Source organism: Mugil cephalus, chromosome 2 (genome assembly GCF_022458985.1).
Source record: "Mugil cephalus isolate CIBA_MC_2020 chromosome 2, CIBA_Mcephalus_1.1, whole genome shotgun sequence".
Taxonomy (NCBI): Eukaryota; Metazoa; Chordata; class Actinopteri; order Mugiliformes; family Mugilidae; genus Mugil; species Mugil cephalus.
The window spans coordinates 24,611,337-24,638,848 of NC_061771.1; the positions used below are offsets into that span (position 1 = coordinate 24,611,337).

The 27,512-nt window shown below is 41.2% G+C and overlaps 1 protein-coding gene across 1 annotated transcript in view; it reads right to left on the reverse strand.

Moving 5' to 3' along the window:
* The window catches only part of LOC125004284 (endonuclease V-like), a 67,228-nt gene that overhangs the window by 27,163 nt on the left and 12,553 nt on the right, over window positions 1-27,512 (reverse strand). Inside the window, exons 6-8 of the mRNA XM_047578783.1 lie at window positions 23,794-23,862; window positions 23,443-23,571; window positions 6,695-6,764 (exon numbers count right to left, since the gene is read on the reverse strand). Coding sequence (XP_047434739.1) covers window positions 6,708-6,764; window positions 23,443-23,571; window positions 23,794-23,862 — 255 coding nt within the window. The 3' untranslated portion in view covers window positions 6,695-6,707. The remainder of the gene's footprint in view (window positions 1-6,694; window positions 6,765-23,442; window positions 23,572-23,793; window positions 23,863-27,512) is intronic.

Sequence of the window (27,512 nt, forward strand, 5' to 3'; positions counted from 1 at the left end):
CTGCCACTGCAGCTCATGCCTCCAGTTAATACTCACACTGAACAGTACCTCCAGCAACAAGCCGCGTCCTTGTAGCACTATAATTTTTTAATGAGTGCGGCTGCTCCCAACAGAGCTCATCGGCCCAACCTTGGGCCCAATGCCTCTCCAACATTCTCCATGACATTTCAGAAATGTTTTTGTAAAGGGCAGCAAAATTTGTGTAACAGCGTGAGGTTGACTGAACCAATCTCCATAATTGAAATTGAATAGTTCACTTGGAACAGTGTATTAAAATCCAGGACAATTAACCCTCGTAACAGTTCAAAAAGCTTTAACGAAAGTTACTGTTTGAGGAGGAGTTGCAGAATAAGACATCAATCTAATCACAGTGTTCCTGGTTCGATCCCGCTGGAAAAGTTCATCTGCAAATTTCAAATTTATTATACTGACAAACAATCAAACGAAGCCAAAAAATGTTCATATTTATACTGTATTAAGTTCCTACGTTGAAATTTAATCTGAGAGATGCCACAAAGTGTTCTTCAAAATGACACTGCCTGTTGGAAACACTGTGCGTTTACATGCATGTGAAAAAAACAAATTATTGCCTTAATCGGACTATAACAGGAAAACTTAAGTGCATGTAAACACGTAGAAAAGAAAAGAAGAAGAAGAAGAAAAAGAAGAAAAGATAATCTTTTAATTCAGGGGTCTTCAATATTTTTCAGGCCAAAGACCCCTAAATTAATTTAGAGATTAAGTAGGGACCCCCTACTTATTATATGTGTTCTATTTATAAATATACATTATTATTATTATCATTTTGCATTAAGTATTAAGCTATCCCTTATCCCTTTACTAAAACATGTTGGATTCGCATTAATGTGTTTTTAAAGAAACTTAAATTTGTGGTGAGAAATTAAAATATATACATATAAAAAATGTCTAATCAACCAAAGACATTGCAACGCCCCCCCTGCAGTACCTCCACAGACCCCCTTAGGGTCGTGGACCCAATGTTGAAGACCTGTGTTTTAATTTATCCCACAGTTAAATAATGGGAAAAAAAAACAGTAAAATAAAATAAATATAAAATATATATCTTTTTTTTCGTGTAGCTGTGGGGATAATTTCAGCTCTGAAAGCCAAGTGCTTATTTCATTGTCATTTAACTTACATAAACTTAAACCCTAAGCACTTGTTGACAGTTGCATATTTACACATTCAGAAATGTGTAAATGACATTTCTCTGGAGTTTTAGATTCATTTTGGTCTCTGCCAAGGAAAATTGACTATGTAGTTGGTGTCTGTCTGCTCTGAGTGGTGGAGTTTTTACAGCTTTTAGTTTCATCTAAAAATTACCAAAAACAATAAGAAAACATTCATCACTAGTGCCAACCAGTGTGGAAGCCAGCTCGACTGCTGCATTATTCTTGCGGCAGAAGGTCGGTCTGTCAGGACAATCAAATCGTTCTCACAGGCTTTATGCAGCGATGGGGAGAAGAGGAACTGAGCACCGTGGAGTTGAATTTGTTCTACACAGTGGATCTGACTGACTGCAGGACTATCCAGGCACATTCACTGGTATTTATTTCTGTGTATTGGTTGAAACATGTCCCATAGTGAAATTCAAACCAGACTCATATTATAATAAGAATCAACTGCACCGGGTTAAACTAAAAACAACAAGAGTAGCTGAAAGTTTTTTAGAGCGACCTAAATTAAGTTTTATAAAAATTTTCTGATTCAGATAATTTCACTGAACAGGCGAATAAAAGACACATTTACTGCACTAAAATCATCTTTTATATCGGTTTCATGAACCATGTCTCTGTTTGGATAGTTTCCCTGGTGATAGTGATTCCAGCCTAACAGTTAATTTTCAGACTTGTATAGTCACAATGTTTTTAGGCTTTCAGCCTTTGTTAAACTACAATTTGTATTTTCCCTGTTGTACAGTTTTGCTTTCTTTATATTTCCTGTTTTAATTTCACCAGTGTCTCCTGTCCACATTAATTCCATGTGTCTACATACACTCACCGGCCACTTTATTAGGTAAACAATGCTAGTGAAAGGCTGGACCCCCTTTTGCCTTCAGAGCTGCCTTAATTCTTCGTGTCATACTTTTAAACAAGGAGTTGGAAACATTCCTCAGAGATTTTGGTCCATATTGACAAGATAGCATCACACAGTCGCTGCAGATTTGTCGGCTGCACATCTGTGATGGGAATCTCTCCCAAAGGTTCTATTGGATTGACATCTGGTGACTGTGGCGACCACTGGAGTACAGTGAACTCATTGTCATGATCAAGAAACCAGTCAAGGTTGGACGTGTTGTGCGTTCAGAGATATTATTCTGCATTCCTTGGTTGTAACCAGTGGATATTTGAGTTACTGTTGCCTTTCTATCGTCTCCAACCAGTCTGCCCATTCTCCTCTGACCTCTCACATCAACAAGACATCCTCGTCCACACAACTGCAGCTCACTGGATATTTTCTCTTTGTCGGACCACTCTCTGTAAACCCTAGAGATGGTTGTGCGTGAAAATCCCAGTTGATCCGATGCTCAATTTGAACTTCAGTAAGTTGTCTTGATCACCTTCACGTGTCTAAATGCACTGAATTGCAGTCATGTGATTGGCTGATTAGCTATTTGTGTTAACAAAGAACTGAACAGGTGTACCTAATAAAGTGGCAAGTAAGTGTATATAGCCCAGTCTTTCCTCAGTCCTTTGTCAATAGTGCTGCCCTTCATGTTATCCTGTTCTTATCCCTGATTCTCTGTGCCTTGGTCTCACTTCCTGTTTTGGTTTAATCTCTTATTCTCTGTCATAATTACGACTTTTGTGGGGTTTATGTGTTTTGGACCTATGCTGCTTTACCTCTGCAGCGCCTTCAGTTCTCCCTGTAGGTTCTCGTTAAATTGACTTTTCATTATATCCTTGCTACGTGTGACAATGAATTTAGTTCTGATGAACATTTACTCTGAGGGGTTGAAATGAAGAAGGAAGGACACCTGTGCAGAATGAACCACACCGGGTTTAAAGTTCAATACTTGAGCACTGCCATGAATAAGGATCAGTACCAGTGAAATCCAGAAAGAAGCACCACGTGGCTCTTCTCTCTAAACACTGGTGAACCTCTATCCTCTTGCTCCGACTCTTTTCCTTTTCTCTAGCCATTGATTTCTTTTCACTGTCTTGCTCTCCCTCACTCCCCTGTTGTTTCCCCCTCTGTTGGATCTCCTCATCTCCTCTCCTGCTGCTCTGTCTTTCATGTCCGTCTCTTCTCTCTGGCAGAGACAGAAACTATTTTTCTTCCTTTGCCACCCGGGGACACAGAGTCCAGCCGGCTGTCGAGTTCTGCCTGAGAATATTTACTAGAGGGAGTGTATTCAGTTCAAATGTTTATTTATTTTCTAGAACATGCAAATTATGACTTCCTTTTAACCACGGCCGTGCTTACTTGGCCAATAGCATGGCATTAATTATCAGAATAAAACGGCCTCATGCAGCTTTCATCAGAACATACCAACCTAATCAGTAGGAGTTTTCAGTCACATGTAGAGAGGTGGTAAAATCGGATCTCCTAATAACCATGTAAACTCTTGATAAATCCATAGCGTGGAAGCCAGAACAACAAACGGGTCCAATAATCCATGTGACATGTTACCAAACCCATATTCTGATAACAACTGAATCCAGCTATGCCAGACTAATAAATCCACTCTTTCCGAGCATGTTTGCCCAACATGGGGTAAACAGAAGCGTTCCAGGAAGAAATACGGAGGAAGCAAAACAACAAGTTGAGTTCAAACAAGTCAGAATCCATGTGGATGTTAAAGTTGTAAACATAGGAGGGTCTTGGTCAACAACTTCTTCTTCTTTTGCTCTGTTTCCAGGCGACAGAAAGTGGCGGATGTCTGTTAAGATTCTCAGTCATCCAGGTCATTATGATCCAAAAGGCGTTTAAAGAAAGGCAACTGGACTGGAGTAGCTTCTTCAGTTCTGAGAGAGTGATGGGAAGTTGAGGTTTAAATAGGAAACTGTGGGTAAAAACCCATCGTTAGAGCACCATTCATAGGGTAAGTGGCTCAGACACATGGTCCCCCTCTTAACGACAGGTGTGTACCTCGTCATCAATGAAAATTAAACCCTTTCACATCAAATGAAAAACGTGGGCCAAGATTTTTGTTCAGTATGAAAGGATTTTATTGGCTCTGCTCAGCTTCAATGTGAACAGGAATCCTGCATTGACCCGCTAATTTACACAATGACATTGATGTGCCTGCCTGTTACGTTCTGATTTTGTCTCAGTCGACTGTGTCATCGTAGAAGCTCCAGGGCTGTGAGCAGCTCAAAAACAGAGCTGAGTTTTTGTCTACTCCCATAAGAGACCAATCTCTGAAGGGATGAGACATTGCCCATTTTTTCAATCAAACAAATCAAATGTGTTGTTACGTGATTGTTAATGGAAGTGCCCGAGTGAATTGGCCCTACACCACATTCCGGAAAATTGAGTCTTGATGTGAACTGCGCATGCACGGCTGTGTTTATATCCAGCTTGTATATCGATATGGCACACTTTTTTTATCGATCGTGGCAGCGTACTGGCAGGACCGTGAGATCAGTGAGCTGCTCTGCATCCGTGGAGAAGAGGAGATTCGGCACACTTAAATGTGTAGTGATGACGTGGCAGGTCATATGTGGTGTCGACTGGGATTTTCAATGTGAAAGGGGTATTAGTGGCACCAGTTTCTGGTCCTTGCTGAAACAAGTCAAGCAAGTTTTTGATGGGTTTTACCCACACTTTTCCTATTTAAACCTCAACTTTCCACCGGCCCCTCAGACCTGAAGAAGCTACTTGGATGAGCAGCAATACGCCTTTTAGAAATTCTACGAGTCCAGTTGCCTTTATTCAACGCCTTTTGGAAAGTGACAGATGTTTTGGGGCATGTAAATACATATATGTGTCCAGAGTGGAATCTTTTTCCCTATGTTGCAAAGGAACAGTAATTAATGCAGTATATTATGCATCATATACTGCATTTCAAAACTAGTAACAGCTTAGAGAGGACATAATTCTTACAAAATTAGCGAGGGGTGGGGGTCATATGTTTCTTTTAAGTACAGCAGTCATCCTATTTCTCTAAGGACAAGTATTGATTTAATGAGAACTTGTCCATTTTCCGTGAAAGTCTGTTTAAGTACTACGTTTATTATTTGGAGAATTTGTCTGATGAACGATAACATTAGACTAAACTAACTGCTACTGGAATAATGGCCCCAAATTTTAAAACTGTTCACGACTGAATTGCATTGTGGGTGACGTAGGCCCCATGGTTACAACAAGGAAGAAGAATTCCTCAAATGAAAAAGGCTTCTGGTTTGTGCCGCATCGACAAACATCAAACGGCCATGCGGTGCTGCTACCTGTCCACATTGTACGGCCTTGGTACATCACACAAACAACCCTACCTAATTACTCATGTATCCACCAAATGTTCAGCAGTCTCCACATATAAACCACACTCCTGTTACACAGATAATGAAGGCATCACTCGCCGCTCAGGAGCAGTGTGTGTCTAACCGAATGTGTCTGCAGCCTGTTGAGTGAGTTCGAGGGGAAAGCTCGGTTAAGGCCTAGAGGAACCGGCTACAGCCCTGCCTGCTCAGCACAAAGCCTCTCTCCCTGTCTCAGTCTCTTTGTAGAGAGGCTGATCAAAGCGCAGAGTGCGCTCAGAGGATTCACAACGTCAGGGAGCTTCTGAGCGGATGAGCGCGGACATCACATTATACTTCCCAGTGGGATGCCAATGGATGAGAGTGCACACATCCCCGTGCGCTGATGTGAGCTCACACGAGCATCTGCACTCCGGTCCTGAAGGTTAGATTCTCCGCACGACTCAAAACACTCGTGTTTGGAGGGTGCGTGATGAGTTTCTGAGGCATCTGAGTGTGAACGGTCGGCAGCTTTGATGGGTAATGAGGAGGGGAGGGTCAAATTCAGCAGCACTGCCTGTTATTTCAGATGAGAATCACAGGATCAAAGGCTTTTTCTCTCCTCATCCTTCCTTCCCTCTCACTGCCTGCGCATCTCTGCTTAACCTCGAGCGTCCTTGGCTCACCTCGGACTCATACACTACCCTCCGCTCAAAATGCAGAGAACCTGTCACAGCCTCTGAAACTCTTCCCCCCTCTGCTGCGGCAATGTGGAGTTGTTTACTGTCACCGCAACAGAGCGAGTGCAAGCTGCAGGGCTGCTGCTCTGCAACTCACCTCTGACCTACCACCGCCCTGCGGATGAAGGATAAACCCAGAAAAAAAGAAAAAAAAAAAGCGCCTTACACACACCAAGACCAGTGCAGATTACAAATGTTTAGAGTCCTCTGCCGCTCCTGTCACGGAGCTAATTAGGCAGCGAGAAAAAAAATAATTATCTGGAAAATTCTGAAACCGTTTTTTTATTTCAGACACCTCTGCTTTGTGTTTATCCTCCTCTACAGTAAATTAACTTAGTTTATACAGCATATTAGATCAGAGCGATTCACATTTCTACCAACAAGCTGGGATTTACTTGAGGATTTGAGGAGATTCCTTGATCAGTCACTCGCTGTGACTTTTAAGCCTATTTTAATCACTCCACTGCACTTGAGACTTCACAGGCGTGTGTGTGTGTGTGAACACCGCGTGTTGAATATTTTGTCACTTACCTCATTCTTTGTGTCACGTATTTGCAGTTGGGAAGCACACACGAAGGTATTCTCTGGAACGGCAGTCAGCCTGAAGAAGAAGAAGAGGAGGAGGAAGAGTGAGAGGAAGGGTCCATATTTAACATGTCCCCTCAAACCGTTCTTTATTTGCTGTCGGCTGCGATCAGAGATGAGCGGGAACACTCTCACGCACGCTGGACACGTTCGCTTGAAGTCTGAAATTAAAATGAAGCGTCTTGATGCTGACTTTATGCTGAGCAAACTCCTCTATTTGCTGCCAAATCTGAGAAACAACAGGAGTCGCTGTTTGAAGCGGTTTTGCTGTTTCTGAGACAGTCTTCATCTAAACATCATTAGACGCTAGGAATTTCTCTGCTTTAATAACTGTTCTTTAGTGAACTTTAGGCCAAGGCCCACAAACTGATGGAGAGATTAAGTACGGACCCTTTGCCAACTATGTGATCTATAACTTGCCCTAGTGCATTAAAACATTATTATTATTTCATTTAAATTCAATATTAAGCTAGTCCCTTATCCCATTCTAAAATATTTGGATTCATTTTAATGTTGTTTAAAGAAATTAAAATTTTCGGGAATTCCTAAAATATTATATATTATTAATTTTAAAATATATAATATAATTGTATAATAAATATATATATAAATAATATATATATATATATATATATATATATATATATATATATATATATATATACATATATATATATAATATATATATATATATAATATTATAATTATATAATATATATATATACACATAAATAAAATGTCTAATCAACCAAAGATTTTGCAACTCTCCTGCAGTGGTTTAGAGAACACAGCACAGAAGGAAGTCTCTTCTCTCTCTTCTCGTCTCTGCACGGCCCCTAATTCGGAGCACCATCTGGATGCGCTGGATCCAGATGTTTTTATGATCAGCTGTTAGATGACGAGGCCGGACAGAGTGATGGCCGGCCTGTCCACTTTGCATCTACTGCATAAATGATTGATGGGGTTGCGCCGCTTCGCCACTCGCTCCGCCACTCGCTCTGCAATCACCGCACGAGGAAATCCTCTCGCATTTCTCTTAGGGCCTGCAACAGTAATTAGGCAGAGCAATGTTTGCGCAGCGTTGCGCAGTGAAGAAAAGTTCTTGAAGAACAAACACGGAGGAGAAATTAAGTGAACTGAGGAGCCCCGGATAAGGACTGCTTTCCTTCGGCCGCTGTTTCTGGCAAGGTTGGAATGCAGAGGTGAACAGATGTGCACGGCTGGCTCTCTGCAGGGGCTTTAGGTACATCCAGATCCCACACACACAACCCAAGCAAAGTAATGGCTTTGGTCCAGTGGCCTGGGGCAGGTCTTTATCCTCCATCCCCTCCAAAGGCCCTTAAGCCCTGCAGCTATGCCCAGTATCCATCCTTCCTTTTCCAAATCTTTTTTTATAACTCTCCTCCTACCTGGAATTCACCCTCCCTCACTTTCTTTTTTCAAGCCAAATCCTTTTTTATCACTCTTATCATACTTTTTCTTCCAGATCTACACCCTTCCCATTTCTCTCTCATCTTTCCTCTCCGCCCCTTTGCCTCTCTCGCATATCCACCCGAGGGCTGCTCTCACGTCTCTCTCCAGCTCTCCTCCAGTCTCTCCGTGGAGGGCCACAGTCCAGTGGCTACAGCACCAGAATGTCAGACAGTCATATATTAACATTTAGACAGCCTCGGGGCTCGAAGGGGAGCTCCGCTTTAAATCAGTCACATCCTCTCTGCACATTCAGGAAAGTTGAACAATCCGACTCGTACAGCTGGCACCAGCGGAGCTCCGGTGTCAATCTTCACAGGCGTTTTACCCTGTCAGTCGTCCCAACGTGACTGTTTTACCGCTGTGTAGACTTCTCTTTCTCTTGTCCCTTCCCTTAAAATTTGACGAAACTCATTGTGTTGTGCATGCCGTCAGTGTCAAGTCAATGAGACGCTGTGGCTGCTCCACAGAGGAAGGCCGTGTGTAATCCTTCCAGCACGGTGCCCAGTCCGAGCAGTTAGTGGTGATCTTGTTTAACCTGTTAATAGGTTTTGTGATGTCTATTACATTTTATAAAAGAAAAGTTTTCCAAAGTCCAGGGTGAAATTTAAAGTCTATTCTGTCCAAACAACAGTCCAAAAGCCAACAATACACAGATATAGGAAAACAAATGACATATGAGAGCATCCTTTTAGTAGAGAGCTGAGACATTGATGAGAGTAATACAAACTTGAAAAACACTGGAACGGAAATCATGCAATTAACTGAGATGAAATATTTGAATCTATTGACAACCCCATGTATTATACACAGAAAAATTGATTAAAAAAAAGATGATCTCAAATAATTAATATGATTTTATTAATATTATTAATATTTATTATTATTATTATTTTATTGTTTATGGGAATGATGTGTAATGAGAATTATTACCAGGTTTACACACTTATTTTTGTATTATGGTTTAAATCCTACTCTATTTCCGGGAAGCTGCTTTTGCTTTCCCTAAATAAAAGGTGAGGTGAATGACTGGTACCAAATAATTAGATTTTCTGACATTGCACATTACAAAATAGTGACATGAACCCCGTCATTAAAGGTCCCATAATAAACATTTTTTCAACAATTAAATATGAGTGTTATTGGTCTAACATCATTGTTTTCAAAGTTTATTACTCCCAAATTTAGCATTGGTCTTGAATTTCAGCCAGGCAAAAAGTCGCTCTACTGAGCTCTACTGGGAACAGGCTGATTCTGCTGTGTCTGCACCTTTAAATGTTAATGAGCCACGCCCCTCTCGGTGAGAGGATGCGGCTTTTTGCTGGCGTTAATATGTGCTAATGTTTCCGGTGGATTTATGACTATGGCTCGTAGAAGCGCTGTTGTTCAACAGCGCTTCTACGAGTTTGAACCAGACTATGGCCCAGAAGGAAAGATTCCTGAAGAAGCTCAGACTCTGTGGCTGCAGCAGGACGCCTCTGAATAGTTAAAAATACTGTACATGTATCTTAGTATCTTGTTCGTATGTGTTTTTACGGTTACCAGCATGTAGCCAACGCTAGCTTCCGCTAACTGTAAGGGAGACATGGCAAAGCAAGCATAGCTTAATTTCATGATCAAAGTGTTTGCTGTGATGTTCTTGTAATAAAAATAAAGAATCTTGATATTTAGCATTAGCGCCACACAGATTTATCCTTTAAGTTTCAAGATTTGAGGTTTACTGTATAGTCCTTTCTCATAGCTCCTCTCATTTGCACGTAAATAAAAAGATAAAGTAGACAAAAATTCTTGGACCCAAAACAAAATGCTTGCCCTTCAAATACTTTCTCATTTCAGCTGTTTAAGACGATGTCAGACAAGTTGTTGCTATGGCTAACTCTCAGGTTATCTCCCACTGAATATGATCTGAAATCAATAAGGAGACGGATCAATCCCTACTCAAAAAACTTTGATACACCAACGGGACGCTAGTATCGCAGCACCAAACGGTAGAAAGATGGGTTAGCTTGTTGGCGACTAACTAGTGACTACGTCTGAGAAGACTCAGGAGTTGGTGGAGACCAAAATGGAGTGTGAATAACGGCTTTAAATTAGCCATGACGACCAGAACCACAACAAAGGAACAAATTCAGTATCACAACTAAATAACAGCAAGTCGACCTTTCAGAAACTTCTGGGAAATGAACGGTTAATCTATGTCCAGCAGAGTCCCTTTCTTTTTCGTTTGTTTGTTTTTTTTAGTGGTGTCTGAATTTAAAACTGGCCTTTCACTAATATGCAAATGTGTTGCTGTCTTCAGCAGATTTTACACTTTGTTTAATGATACATTCCTGATCTCACAGGACTAATGAAGACAAATAATGATACAATGAATAGATCCAAAGCGCGGCGCGTAATTTATTCCTATACACAAAAACTCAACACATGCCAGAAAACGGACGGGAAATGCACATAGAGGTGAAAGTGTGTTTCCTCACACATTAGTCTGCAGTGTTTGTGTGACTAGGAGACACAGAAAAGAAAGACGTGTTATTATTCAGCGTCGGGACACCGGAGCACAGAAAAGGGTGGAGCACGGTTCTGGTGTGAGGACAATTCTTGGTAGTTAGCAGGTCTCAGCGGCCTCACAAGAGTCTGTCGCTTTCTTGTCACTGTTGTCAGCGCCGGTTGTGTGCATGTGTGCCCTGTTTGTGTTACTGCAAAGGTGACAGCGACCAAAAATACACCAGCTCTGCAGGCCTGAATTATTCAGAGAGGGGAGACAGAGCAGCGGGTGGTGGAGATTGATGGATGGATGGATGGATGGATGGATGGATGGATGGATGGATGGATGGATGAAGGAAGGAAGGAAGGAAGGAAGGAGAGGCAGTGGCTGAAAAGAGAAGCACAGTACAGTGATGATGACAAAGTCGGTGAGAAAAAGGGGCGCGAGAGAAAGTTGAAAAAGTGGAGAGTCATCAAAAAGGAAGACACGCAAGCTGTGGTGACACATGAGAGAACACACACACACACACACACACACACACACACACACACACACACACACACACACACACACACACACAAAAACATACAAGTAGAATGGTCTGACAAGGAGGAAGAGGAAGCTCTTACATCTGAAGTCTGCAGCACTAAAACAAACCAAACAAACAATAAAACCAGAAACCTTTGCTTCATACGCACAAATATATCCCGCGCTTCAATAACCGCACACAAAACGTGCGTCAGCAATATCCTCCCTCTCGAACGCACACTGCACATCTCCTCCATCTCTTTTATTCTATACACGCAGGCATCACTCACATTGAAATTCCATCTGTTTCTGCAATCTGCCAGCACAGCTGTAGAGCGTTCCCTGGCTCAGGGAGGACATACGGAGACCCAAAATGGACACCGAAGCGTGGAGACGCATTTAGCAGGGACACTGTACTCATCCTATATCCAAAAAGGTCGACGGGACTTGCGTGAGAGGTTTTTTAGGTGTTTCAGTGAAGCCATGCATAAACTACAGTGCTCTGCAGAAATAGACAAAACCTTCCTGGGCAAACAGTTTGACAAAGTTTAGACTACGGTGTGACTCTGCACGGCCGTGTAGGTGCAGAGCATGCGATGCTGAAACTGGGGGAGCGCAGAGAGCCGGCAGTGCACAGGTGACTGCTGGAGAGGGAGAACGTAATTAGTGACTTCCACTCTGCAGAAAGCACTCAGACAGAGAGGAGAGGTCTGCAAATAGGCTGTTACTGGACATCTTAGGCAGCTCCTCAGAGCTCCATTACCACCGGATGTATTCCCATCAGCATGCGGAGGAGGAGAGATGGGGAGGGGGATAATGGATTTTAACCCCTTAAGCTGTGGGATGGGTTTTTTTTTAAATTCCCACCTGACAAAAATAAAAAATAAAAACACCAGCTTCAGACTCAAAAAATAAATTCATTCAGATGGATCAGAGACGCTGATCGATTTTAGTAAAAGTTGTACCAGACGGCCTCTCGGCTGAATGTGCAACCTGGCAAACATGGGTTTGGTTTTTAATAAGAGACGCAGCCCACAGATGCATCAGATCTGCAGGAAATATAATACAACTGATTCAGAAGAAGCTGACCAAGATGGTGCCACGATTTCGAGATTTGACACACTGTTTTCAATAACTCCTTGACATTTGGTGAGTCTGGAGTTGTATACCCTAAATTCTACTGCTCTCTGTGGTGAAATAATAACGTAATTTGTCCGGACTTCCGTAGTTTTTGCTTGTGTGACCATCGCCAGTGTGTTTCATTGATTTCTTTAAGACCATGTGCTAATTTCCTGAGCGGTTTTGTTTATGATGTTTCATTTACTAGATGACCTTCATCTAGTGATTTCCTCTCTATCCTTGCAGATATTGTGTTTTTAAAGTACATTTCACTTCAAAATTAAAGATTTTTTATTTGTTATTTAATAGAAATTATTAAACTATAGTGACAGTCTCTAAACTTCAACTTAATTAGAACTAAATGACACATATGAGACCCGTCGTCCTCATATGGGGACAATACATTTTAGGTTTTTTTGCATCTTATTCTGCTTCATTTAGACCTGCTGTCCTCATAATGAGACACTTTTGTCTTCCATGTACTGGTAGCGAAGGGTCAGTACACTTCTTTATTTATGCTCGTTAACTTTTCTAGTTTGATATGACATGAAAATTTTACAAATTCACAAGTACTCGCTTGAGGACATTGGGATTTCATCATGTACAATTCAGCTTTTTCATTAAAATAAACAGTTTTATATTTTGGTACACATTGATGACTTAATTGTAATATACAGTGAAATAATCCCTGTGTTCACCTAATTTCTTTTTCAAAACCTACTTCAAGTTCAAAGATGATGCTTCTTTTTTATATATATATATATTTTAGGTCCTACTATCTTAAATACCTTAAGATCGGAATCTTATCTTAAAGAAATTAAGATGCATGCCAAACAAATGCTTGGATTTCAGGGGTTCAAGAAGGTACTTGAAATTAGGAATTAAATAATTTCTTCAACAGGATCCACAATCATGTATGTGCACCAGCAGACGTTTCTCCTGCTCCTTCTTCCTTCCTTCTTTCTTCCCAGCAGTCAGTTAAAAGCCTTAATGGACAGCAGTAGAACTGAAACCTAATTTACTTTGAGCTGGTGTTCCCTGACAAACGCACTGGTATCGTGTCAAACTGCTTCACTTGAAATTAGCTGGCCTGTCTATTGACTGATGGATAAACTTCTATAAAAAAATAAAATAAATAAATATAAAAATACCATAGACTGTGAATAAATGTGGAAGGCAGATCAGCTCCTCAAAAGAAAAGCAAAAGATAGTAGAGCTCCCCCTGGTGTCTGACTGCATATATGCGTATGTGTGTGTGTACATATGTATGTATGACATGCAGCATATAGGTCATAAGCTCCATTAGGACTTTTGCCAAATTAAAACAGTAAAGTACACGTAAAATAATTTTTCACGGATAGTGTCAGTCAGTCATGTAGTTCACATATAATACTGATGTATGTTCAAGTATCATTTTTTTTTATAATATTTTAGTTAACTATGGAAACAGGTTGTGACCTCATGGTGACCACTAGTTCTCACGCAAACTGCTCCATGAACCTGTGATATATAAAAAACAAAAAAAAAAGCACAGGGTATAATCCAACATTTGTTTGTAACTGGTGGAAACAGAGCAGAGCGAAGTATTTACTAAATGAAACCGCGTGTGAGTCTGACGTAAGATTAACAGTGTATATACTGTTCATATTCTTTTTATTAGTTGCACATATTTAGTCCGTTAATATTAGATTTATTCGCTTTGAACGTCTTTACTCCTTTAACACTACTCTCCTACACTGTTAATCATGTGCATACTGTCCATATTCAGTATATTATTTTTTTTTTCCATTTCTTTTTGCTTTGGTGTACAACAGTATGACAGTGCATAGATTTGCAATATGAGACAATTATCATTGCTCGAAACACATGCATCATTACTTATATAAAAATGAATGAATAAATAAAAAACAGCACACTGAAAAATGAAAATAAGAAAGTACCGCATGGGGACAACTGAGACTACTATAAGGGGAGGCATTCGTGTTGCAGACTAATTAGTCCATGTTATATGAGTATCGATACCTCAGCCTTATTTCTTATTTAGCCTGTTAATCATAAGCTCACATGAGATAGCCTTTATATACCTCCATAGGTTATTCCATTCTTTTAATTCAAGTTTGTTTTTGCACTTTCCAATGTTTAAGTATTATCCTAGCGGATCTGTTTCGACTTTGTGTCTTTTCTCCCAATAAACATAATCTCGGGGATATTGGCTTCACAACCACTTTGTTAAATTGCCTATGATCTTTTATTTTTTTTTCCAGAAAGGTTGAATGTCTGGGCATTCCCAAATGCAACGAATCAGTGTTCCGATATTTTTCTGACATTTCCAACAAAGGTTATTTGTCATTAAGGCTGCTCTGTAAAGTCTTTGGGGTGTCCAGTAATACCTGTGTAATATTTTGTACTCTGTAAAGTTCCCTTTAGCTTCTCTGATAGAATTTACATTATTGGCTAAAATCTGCCGCCATTCCTCATCCACCGACCTACAACCCAAGTCTCTCTCCCACACTGTTCTCAGGTTTTTACATCCATCACTGAGAAGTTGATTTGTTCGTCTATAGAATACAGAGGCTCTGTGGTATTTCTCAGGTAGTTTGAAGTACTCCATGATGTGATTTTACCCATTAAATCGTATCCTGGTCGTATCCTGGTGGAAGTGGGCCTTTCCAATTGAATTGAATTGGATTGAATTGAATTCCCTATGAGATTATATTTATTTTTAACACCTGAGAATGACACAAACATTCATATAAATCTGCAATATTACACAGTCCATTAAGGTACCACCCCTTCCAGTATGCCGATATATTCCCTATGCTTACAATGGCATTATGCCATAAAGAAGAATATGTTGATACCGTAAATTATGCCATAAAGAAGAATATGGTTGTTGATACCATACATTTTTTATATATTTTGGTCCATATGTCTTCAGAATGAGACATAATAGGATTCACAACCTTATGAGAATGCTGGGAGGAACTATCAACAGGAATAAATGGAGCTGAAAGTTCTCTTTCAATGGCGATCCATTCTAATTGGTTGTTTTTGCCCCAATGTTTTGCTAATTTGGTAATCTCATAAAATATATGATAAAATCTCAAATCTGGCAGCCACAATCCTCCTTTGTCCTTTGGAAAGCACATTTAACTAAGCTTAATCCTTGGTCTTTTCCCTTCCGACAGAAATCCCTTTTAATTTAATTATTAAGTCATATTGGTTAAAAATTTGTTGCAATATCTTAACCGGTAACATCATGAGCAAGTGATGAAATTGTGGTGCCACCACCATTTTTATCACGTTGACCTTTCCCCATAATGTAAGTCAAAGTTTCATTCATTTGTCCAATTTAACCTTAATTGCCTGTAACAACGGTTCAAAATTTAGTGTTGGCATTTCCTCCACATCCCTACTTAGTTTAATCCCTGAGTATGTCATCCCCTTTGGTACCCACTTAAAGACGAAATTTGTCATTAGATTTGAATTGCATAGCCCTGACAGAGGCATAGCTTTCGATTTAGTCCAGTTAATTTTGTATCCTGATAATTTGGAGTAAGATTGTATCGTGTCCATTAGAGGTGGCTTAGAATTCAAGGGGTCCTTCATCAGTACCAAAATGTTGTCTGCATACAATGACAATTTATGTTCCTTCCCTCCTCCTTTCACATCTCTAACGTCTACATTTTTTTCTGATGGCAATATCCAACTAGCCTTTTAATAAAACCTACTAAGCACTTCTGGTTAGATGCTAACTGCATTTCATTGGCTATGTACCTGTACTCTGCAACAATGATAATAAAGTTGAATCTAAGATATAATCTAATCTAATCTGCATTGCACATATCAAACTGATATGTATTCTTTGGTTCTTTATGCTCTCTCGGCCACGGCGTATCATAGTTCAAAATCGCACATAAGATCAGAGGAAAATGATGAAGCAGTTAAATAAACGTTAGCATGAAGCTGCAGCAGATGGCGTGGTGTCAAACAGCAGAACTAAAGGATCAGACGGATCTTAACGTGGAACAATGTCCGCTCCTGCAACTCGAGCACGATTGAGCTGAATCGCCTCCATTTTTCTGCAACTTGTGCTGTTTTGACACCTCTGTGAGCTTGATGGCAGCTTTGGATAAACGAATCAACAGAGTGTCAGTCACACCTCAGGCAGCATCAGCAGCAGCAACAGCAAAAACACTCGATGAATACCAGATCCCGTGAAGTTCGGAGACAATGAACCAGGATCAACTTACAGCCTTTAGGTTTGTCATTCCTGATGTATGACGTCCCTCTAATAAGTCAGCTTCCTCAGTCTGTTATTGCGTCGCTGTCATGGTGACCGCAGAGCTGAGGCAGGTGTCTGTCTGACTTTTACCTCCACCGCATGTTCAGGCGTGGAATTCACAAGGAGTGTGAGAATTTAATGGTGTGAGGGAGCACAGCAAGGATGGGGCGTGAATTAGCTTCCAGCGAGAGTGTATGTGTGTCTTAGTCTCTGTAAGATGCTGCTGCAGTGGACTCGCTCATCGGCCTTCGATGCCGAATCCAGGCATGACATCATCTTCCCATTTCAACTCTCTCTTTGTGAATTGCTCACGCTGTGGAGGGAGGAGTTTATTCCACTCAGGATGTAAGCGGAGATGATTTTATTAGAGGAGACCGGGAAAAGAAACATCCATTAAGAGTTAATTTGAGTTTTGGGAAAATTAATGTCAGACTGCTGAGACACCAATCAACTATTAATACACAGATCAGCCACAGTATTAAAACCACTGACAATACAATGTTCTGGTGGGAAATGTTTGGACCTGGCATTCATGTGGATGTTACTTATACTTTACTATATTCACATTGCGAATACGTGCCTGTTTTTTCCCTCCCTCTCATACATCATCGCGTCGACAACATCATCATTACACATTTAAGTACACTACACAGCGAGGTAAACAATGGATAGCATAGTGTATTTTTTTTAACACCTTAACTTGTTGACGACCTGAAGAATGGACCGGTCAAACCCCTGCTCTTTCAAATGGCTGCTGATATTTGAATAAATCACTGTGTCCTGCACAGAGCCTGAAATCTGACGCCGAATCGCCTCTTCTCCACAGATGCCCTGCAGCTCGTATATCTCACATTCTTGCCAGTGCGTTGCCATGATCGATTAAAAAAGTGTGCCATATAGCTATAAAAGCTATATATAAACACAGTCGCACATTCATTCTTCTATCAATGCCATTTCCTGATCATGACAAAGGACTAATTCACCTATCCGCTTCCATTAACAATCGTGTAACAACACATTTGATTTGTTTGATTAAAAAAAGGACAAAAATTTCTGCCCTTCAAAGACCGGTCTCTTATGAGAGTAGACCAAAACTTTGCTCTGATTTTGAGCTTTTTGCAGCCCTGGAGCTTTTACTATGACACAGTCTAACAGGCCGTCCAGTGACAACGTCAGAGTGTGACAGGCAAGTACATCAACATCATTGTGTAAATTAGTGGGTCGATGCGGCATTCCTGTTCACATCGAAGCCGAGCCGAGCGATGAAATCCCGGGTCGATTCCCGGGTCATTCGACCTGTGTCCAAATCCCGCGTCCACCCTTTCGAAAAACCTGTCCGATGTGAAAGGGGCTTTAGACATGTACCACCCAACTAGACCAGACCAGGCACCCTCACCCCAAAGCAATGAATCCTTGATGGCAGCAGCCATCCCCAGAAGGATGCAGCCCGACACCCAAACCCACAGAAAAACAGTTAAGGAAGAACTCAAAAAATCATGAAAAACATTGCAAGGTGTTGACATGGCCTCCAAATTCACTAGATCCCAAACTGCGGGATGCACTCGAACAAGCCTGATCCACAGAGGCCCCTCTCCTCAGCCCATAGGACCCAAAGACCCCCACTAACAACACTGTGTTGCCAGACACCACAGGACACACCTCAGAAAGCCCATGTCCGTTCTCCAATGAGTCACTGTTTTGGAGGCACAAGGTGAGAGAGGTGACAGCATGTGGTGCCTTCTAACGTAAGTAGTGCTACTGAATCAGTTCTTGGTTTGGTAATTTTCCACTAACATCAGACTTAAGAGTTTTGTTAAAGTGGTAGATTGTAGGATAAAACCAGAAGAGGTGGACAAAAAGACTGCAGATGTCCTTCATACCAAGAGCGATATTGATATTGAATGGCAGCGGAACTCATTGTGTAGTACACCCACTGTGTGCCTACACTTTTGTTGGTATTTATTGCTTGCACTGTCTTGTTATGAGCTGTCTGTCAGTGTGTTCTATATGCAAAACTAATTTCCCCCTGTGGGACAATAAACTAACTTTCGGCTTTGAATAATAACAGTCAATGCAGCACTGGGAAAAACCTCAAAGACGGCCTCACTTTGTGTTAATGTTAAAAGTATTATCTCTCTACAGTATATCTGATAGATATAGCCTGTGACATCCTCAGTAGAAACAGACAATACAGATGGAAAATGACGAAAAGAACACGATGCCTGTAGATGCCTCTCATACAGGACACAAAGGATCCTGCAGAGAATTCAGACATTGTTCCTTCCTTCCAGTAAAGTAGCCCTGAAAAAAAGCGCTGAGGCTATTCTGGAGCATTGTGTTGTTGGAACAACATCTTGCTGACAGGAAACCGCTATCAACACAAACTTTATACATGTCTGTATGTTTGTCCTCGTGGATGAAATATCTGCAACACACTCACATCTCCCCGGACACAGATGCTGCCTTTAAACGCCCTTTCATTCTAATTGAAACTTTTTTTTTTTTTGCTTGTGCCTATCTGACAAAACCCTCTGCTCCTCTGGCAGCACACCGCAATTTGACACAAACCACAACACTAACTGCACCGAAACCCACGAGACCTTCCTCTAGTTGCCTAGTGCCGGCAACCATGTACAAGAGCGTATGTGTGAGTGAAATCTGCATTTGGATTTGTATAATTTGACCCGTGTCTGGTTCATCATGTGTGTTGTCTATAATCTTACGCCTGATGTTGTCATATCACAAATACAAACAGCCAGTCAAAAGTTTGGACGCACCTTCACATTTCCGCACATGCAGAGACCATCTATCTCGCAAATACATGGCACGTGCAAACAAACGTCTCATCAGACCAAAGCACAGATTCCCACTGAGCTGACGTCTAATGCAGGGGGTATCAAACATGAGGCCCGTGGGCCAGAGTCCGGCTCAGCAGAAGGTCCAATCATGGAAAGAATTTGCAATGCGCAAAAGTTACATCAAAGATAATCTTCCTAACATGTCCACTAGGGGTCAAACCTCTTGAAGGTTCATTTAAAGTACTGCGGGGAATAGACGCCGTAACTTGTGCATGAAGCCAGTGCAAACCATTTCTACTTGTGCATCGTTCATCAGCGAGGCTCACTCTATAAAAACGCCACCTGTTAGCTGGTGCTGTGTCTTTTTTGCCAGTCGCGTTAATTTTTATTTCTACTTCCTGCTGCACTTTCACTAATGGAGACCGAAACTTTCACCGAAGACGTGTCACACAAATGTTTGTATTTCCTTCGTAGCTTCTGCGTCAAACTGACTAAACCTAAACCGCCTATTAGTCAGAGTTGTGGACATAACACAACCAGAGCTAAATATCAGATGGCAGCAATGAGCTGAAATTGCACTTATTTCAGTTAAGACATTTCTGGTTGAACATAAAATGTTATTTTTTTTTTTAAAAAAAGGAGATTTATTTTTAACAGGAGGGGAAACATCTCGAGTTGTCGTTATTAAAAGGTAATTATGCTCTCTGTTACTGGCCCAGCCCATTTGAGATCACGATGGGCTAATGTCTAATGGATTCTTAGCAGCATTTTGACAATGAAGTCCTGATTCACTCTGTCTCCTCTGAACGTGCTGATGCTGAGATGTGTCTTCCTGAAGCAGGTAACTCTGATGAACTTATCCTCTGCAGCAAGTCTTTGATGGTTTAAGTTGTTGGCCTCCTCATTCATTCAGAAAGTTCTTGAATTTTTCAGGTTGACCGACCGCCACGTCTCAGAATTATGACAGACTGTTGTTTCTTTTTACTTAGTTGCGCCATAATATGACTGAGAACAGCAGATGGAGGCTTTTGGCTGGTGCTGTGTATTATAATAATTTCACTGCTGTTTGCATACACGTAGCACAGTGGGACTTGGAGAAACAGTTTTTCGCAACTCCGTATGTCTCCATTAACATATTGTGGAAGTAGCACAACTTGATTTTTGAAGATTTTCACAAAGCGACATGTCAGTCTGTTTTCCAAAGTCAAACTTCAAAGAGACAACGGTTATGCAATCCAGACAGTCGTCCTGTTAGACTGATGCGTTTGATTTGACTCTGAAAGAGAAACACAACTCTGAACACGGCAGTCGCCGCAGCTCTGAGGGTTATTTCTGTGATCGGGACTAGAAAGTGCGGCAGACGCCAACAAAGAGACAGAAAAGTGAATGGACGTCAGAAAAATAAATGGGCAGATATGGACAGAGGACTAGGAAGAGCAGTGACTGGACAGGGGAGGGTCAGAGTGTCCCTGGCTTCTCTCTGATGTCCAAATTCAGTCTATTGCCTTCCCCTCCCACTACACACCATCCTCACACTTTGATGAAATAAACACATACACACAGGAGGGGGTGAGTTAGATGCTGCTGGTGCAGCTCCCCTGGCAATAAAAAAAAAACAAAAAAGCAAAAAAGCAAAAAAAAAAAACAGATTTTGACATGTGGATGCGTGTTTTCTGTGCAGTCGTGGCGACCAGCAGAAGCACAGCGCAGCCTAGTGGTCGAATAAAAGAAAAAAGAGCCTGCAGCAGCAGGAGGGATCACTTTAAGTCAACATGCACTTCGTTCTACATAAAATAACTCACACTCTGTTTTTAAGACTTTTAAATGCTGCTGTTAACTTTTAACACATACTTAAAGCCCCAGCATGCACCGAGTAGGCAGCACAGACCATATTCTCACCCTGAAACTTCACATTTCACTTGTTTCTAATCAATAAACACACACGCAGGAGCATAACCGAGTTGTCTGCTGAGGAGAACTTGACGTCCCTGTTGGTGGAAATGAAGCAATCCAAAAAAGTTCGGCTGCGTTCGACGTGATGTGAAGTGACATCGCTGCAAACCAACCCATGACACGAGTGAGTGTGTGAGTCAAGCAGGCGTTACACTGTCGGGGTTTAACCCAGGAGGTTTTCCTGCGTTGATGCTTACGATTTAAACCCGCGCGTGGCGATGTGATTTTTAAATGATTCATCTTACAATACATCCAGCGAGATTGATCCAGTCTCTTGTTGTTTTGGCGCCGCGTTGACTCATGAATCATCCTGCAGCATGCTCAGAGTTTAAATTTGACTGTGTGTGGCTAAACAACAACAGATGATACACAGCAACCTATTCCCACAGCAGTTGTGTAATTGGTCTTTTTAAAAATTTTTTTTTTTTTTTATGTTGTGCAAACCTACAGTGCCTAGAAAATGTGGCCACTTCGTTGGATATTTTCCACTTTTATTTCTCTTATATATATATATATATAAGAGAAATAATCCTGAGTATGCATGCATGTTAACCTAGAGTGTGGTTAAGTCCAGATCTGGCGATTTCTCACAGTTTTGAATTTTACTTTGCAGATTAAAACAGAGAAGCTCCGTTGAATAAAAATTGGACTGAACTGAGATCATTCAGGCGTCTGTTTAAATGACCCTTTAATGCTGACTTGTATCATCGTGCTCTGCTCCTGCACAGAGGAACATGTCTATTGTCAGTGATTTCAGTGGGGAGTTCAGAGTCTGTGCCGCTCTCGTCTGCTCCTGATGGCACTTCAACTGCAATACTCAAGGGGACACTGAGACCTGATCAGAAGGAGTTTTCAATCTTGAACTCGGACTGAACGGCGTCATCAGACGGCTCCGTGGCAGCCAGATGTGAGTTGTGGTGGTGATTGGCGGCTGCAGTTTGTTGCCGGGTGATTGCTTTTTACGATGGACTGCGCTGGTTTTAAACAGCCTGGGTAGGAAAAAATACTAAACAAAACATTAATCTAATGTTCTGGGCAGTTATGTGTGAGTTTTGGTGATCTTTGAACAGCTTTCCTGCTGGAAATCATCGGCTGCACATCTGGATACAGACATTTTAATTAAATGGCCTTCGCGAAGCCGTCAGGTTGCTCGGGCATTAACAGCCCTTCTCAAGGCCAGACACAAACATTCAGCTTGTTGTCTCTGTGGCTGCTGCTGCGTGCTTCAGATCACTGTATTTGTTTGAATATATATATATATAGATATATAGATGTTACCAGTGCAGCTGCGACCGTGTAGAAAAATCTTTTAAAACGAATAAATCTTCTCTGTCACATTGTCGATCTTTCCCAGTAGTCCTTTGACGGCTAGCATCGTATTTTTGTCAGAAACGGACGCGTTTTAAAAAAAACAAAAACAAATTTGGAACAGCTTTAATCTGGCTGTACACACTGTTCTTTTTATACTTTGCACCTTCACAGCAGGACATCAGGACAACTGCTACACAGTTGTTGAGAGCCAATACCACCACAAGAGGGCGTCTTTCCTCGCCTCCAGAGATCCGCTTGTTGGTTATTCAGTGTGTGTGTGTGTGAAAGGTCATCTTTGAGATGGACCGGGGACCTGTCCTTTCTCCCGGTGTCAGCTGGGACATGTTCCAATGCCCCAGCAACCCCCAAAGGATAAAGTAACAGATAATGGGTGGACGATTACGATGCAAAAAGGGAATTTCAAGAAAGAAAAAAATCCTTGCATCAAAGAAATACGTATATTTTTTGGGCTTAACCCATTGATTTGATTGAAGATAATGATGTTTTTGCAGTGTAGAAACAATCTTTCTTACTTTGCCGACTGTACAGCTGCTTGGACCTTTTTAAGGGTTAAAACCTTTTAAAACCAAGCCTGAAAGCCAACTACCAGACAGTATGGGTGTGTATCCAGTTGTGTGCAAAGGTATATTCCTCTCTGCAGCCACTGAAAAATGTCCCGTGGTACCATCAAAATTAGATTCCCGTCAGGGTCTACAAACACAGTTTTGTGTATGCATGTGCGTACCTGTCTGATGGGCTCAGGTACTCTGTAGCGACAGCAGGAGTGCGTGAGGCGGACGGCCGTGTCCAGACTGATCTTGTGGCCGACAGACACGTAGACCGGCTTAGAGCTCTTGTCGGAGCTTCGCAGCGCCTGGATTCAAAGAGAAAAGGTCTCAGCAACATGCTCAGCTTTCATCTCTCTGTCTTCTCCATCACGTTCGTTCTATAAATGTGGCCTGACTTTCAGCCGGGTGGTGCTTCTCTGCAGTCAGCAGCAGCAACAACAATAACAAAACAACACTTGTGTTAACAGCATTTGTTTCTTTTTCTTTTTTTTTTTTGTTTAGTAATTTACGCGCGTCCTTCGCCGTACCTTTCCAAGCACTTTGCCTGAGGCGGCTGTGAGTGGGAAGCTGTCTCCTCCTCTTTGCAGAGCAGCGATCTGCGGAGCCAAGGACACGGGAATCAAAGTCAAAAAGAGACAAACAGCGCGCAGAGACAAGTATTAACGTAAAGGTGGAGGCTTTACGCGCTCTTTAACCTCTTGTGTGACTTGGCTTTCAGATCCAACCACAGTCAACCTTCAAAATGTTGACCGGTGACTAAAATTGCTTAGGTCGCACTTTTGCCACCAACACAGCCCTAAGCTTTCGAGGCTTTGACTCCATTAGACCTCTGAAGCTGTGCTGTAGTATCTGGAAGCAAGACGTCAGCAGAAGATCCTTGCTTTTTATTTCACTTATTAATTTATTGAAATGGGACAATGGACGTTAATCAGCATTGGTGCACTATTGGTGCGCAAATGCTAAATGAGCTAAACTGCTTTAAGTCCTGCACTTTCAGGTCTTTCAAGGTCTTTAGCCTGATTTCTCTCACACTGACTGAAGACGTCACCTCGTCTTCTAATCACAGTGCATTCTGGTGTAAATATGTTCCCCTGGTAATAAACTTTGAAATGTAATTCAATCTTCTGTCCAAGAACATTAGGTAACAACAGAGCTGAAGGTTCACATTTATTCTGGCACTGCTCAGTACTGAATAACTTTTGGAGCGACATATTTAATTGGTTTCAAAAGGAATCTAAAATAAATATCCAACCAGACGTCATTGACCCTCCCTTCCCACTGTATGGTAGCAGCCAAAAAAAAAAATCGATTTTACTTAACTGGAAGTCTCCATCATTTCTTTTGCTTTAAGAGGTGGCTCAACGAAATGTTTTTGTTTCAAGGATGGAACAGAGTCACCTTAGCAGAACCAATGCACTATTATTATATTACTATGAAGATGATGAGAACTACATGGCAAATGTATGAATCAGGCTGCTACGTGATATTGGTCGTTGTTTCTCCTGTATTTTTTTTGTACTGACCAAGGGTTTTGTGTGTGTTTCCTGTCTTGGTTTGTTTTGTCTTTTATTTTTTTAGTCATACCCTTGACAGTATCCTGAGACACCCGACTACTCTGACTGCTGTGTATATCCTCATATAACCTCCCGTCTCTTTTCATGTAATTTCATTTAACTGAACATCAGATGTTGTAAAACCATTTTGGATCTATTTGTTTCCTTTATTTCAGATAAAAAAAATAAAAAAAGAAGAGAAAAGCCCTTCAGAAAATCATCAAGCTGAAGCAAATGTTTTTGTAGGACCTATTTGGAACAATTTTTTCCTCAATAAAATGTTGCGTTCGTGCAGACGGCGGAGTCAATGAACGAGAAATGAACAAGAAGTCCGGATCAACAAAGACAAGAACAGATTGTGCACAAAGCAAAAATAACAACACGCTGACAAGAGAACCAAAATAAAGTTATTCTAAATCTGTGTGAGACGCCGCTGAGAGATGCCGAGAGACATTATCTCTTTTGAGGCACAGCTTCATGAACATCCAGTGTTTCATGGGAAAAAGAGAAGAAAGGAAAGTCTTTTTATTCTCACCACAGACGACTGTGAGATCAAATTAAATCAGGAGACTACACAGACGCGGCCCTCTGAGGATATTTCCATTGAGCCTGAGAAGCCGTAGCGTCCGCAGAGGCTTCCAACTAATTATGATAATATTATACCAAAATAAAAGGGCCTCGTGTAACCACCTCAGTCAGAACAGAAAGAACTTTAGACATAAGACGGAATAAGAAAGAAGGCGGCGTAAACCTTTGATAATCTGTTCAAAAGGAAAATATTAGCTCCTCATAAGCAGGTAAACACTTGATCTAATTGATCTTTTTCGCTCGTACATTGCTGCAGCGCAGTAATTAGATTTTGATACGCTTGATGCCACGATTAAAAGAAAAATGGACAAAGAACAAAAAAGACCTGATCTGACCCCAGAGAGCAGAGAAATTCTGTTTTCAGTCAGTTTTAAATATTTCTCGTATTTTGCTTTCAATGGCATCTCAGCGGGTTGAAGTGGGAGGGGCTTAGTTGAACCGAAATGGTGTCTCGAACCTCTGTTAACTAATCATTTACTGACACAGAGTCAAAATCTGCTGGCAGTTGTGTGGTCTTGTAAACAAAGACGGTGGGTACGTGTACACTGACACTTGTCTTTTACTAATAATCTGAACAAAAATGCCTCAAAACAAGTGTTTGAAGGTGAACAAAGCCAGAAACATGTGGAGACGTCTTCTTCTATTAAATCCAGTGCTGTGTTGGAGGTAAAGCTGGATGCTGATGCTCTGCAGTAGCAAAGTTCAGCAGTGGTGGTTGCTTTGAGGCGTGCACACACACATATATCTGATGATGATCTCTATATCTTTGATGATTTTAAAAAATGACCTGTTTCTATAGGAACTAAAGTTTTGCCCTCCTAGTCAAAGACACGGTGCAAAGTCAGACGGTGTGACGCAGGTCGCTGTTGACAGGTGCGTTGTGGGTTATGGGCCAGAGCGATGAAGGGAGTTTAGCCTCTGTGATGGATGGAGTGTCTAGTCTACTATGACTGATTACAGCAAGCAGCCAGCATGGAGACAGGCGGGGCGGCGCGGGGCCTCCGATCTCGGCTGGGTCGAGGCCAGTGTTGTGTATTTTAGCGCGCGTGTGCGTCCGTGTGCGCGTGCGTGTGTGTGTGTGTGTGTTTGGCTCCTATGAAGCGAGGGCAGGACTGAAGCCAGAATAGCAGAAGTCAGAATCAAAGAGTAAGTCATCAATAACACACTAGTTTGACTTACAGCCAGGCTATCAGTGAGAGAGAGGACAGAGAGACGGAGGGGATGGATAAATAAAAAAAAAAGAAGAAGAGATGGAAGATGATGAGGACAAAAGTGTCCTTTTCCATTTTATTTATTTTTTGATAGCTTAGTGGTAGTTGTGCTTTTTGCCATCATATTTGGTGTGTGAAAAGGTGTGTTTTTCTAAACTCAAATCCCATAATGCTCCATTTTTACACTGTGCAACCTAAATTGTTACATTGCTACCATTAAGGGACAAAAGTGTCCTCTTCAAAAACGCATGTTAGTATTTTTTTCTCTCTCTATATATTTTTAATCCACTTCAGAACTACTCACAAATACCAAATGTTTGATCATTTTTAACTTGTTACTTAACCCTTTATATGCCAGTGTTTGTGATGTTTTTTGATGTGTTTTTATTTTATTTTCTTCAAAAAATAAAATAAAATAAAAAATAATAATAATTTTTTAATATTTTCAATAATATGAATGCAAAGTGTTTTTTTCTTGGGGGGATTATTAGAGCCTCAGAAATGTCAATGATTAGTGGCAACACTGATTTTCATGTATTTTTAAAATTTTCTTTCTAGTGCTCGATTTACAAAAAAACGTTACGTGGTTACCATTATGGGACAAAAGTGTCCTCTTCAAAAAAAAGTATTTTTAGGAGACAAACAAAAAAAAAGATAGAGAGATGTAACGGAAGAAAAGTGAGCAGGAGAGGGCGAAAGAAAGTAGATGGAAGTAGATGGGAGAGGACAAGCGTGAGATCTGAAGGACTCTGAGCACCGAAAAACTTCAACAAGGAGAGACTCATCCTTTCCCCAGTGTCTCCAACTCTCTGGACACTCAGGCCTATGTAAAGACTAAGAGGGTCCATTACGTGCTCTAAACACCAAGACAAAACCTTCTCCTACAACCTCATC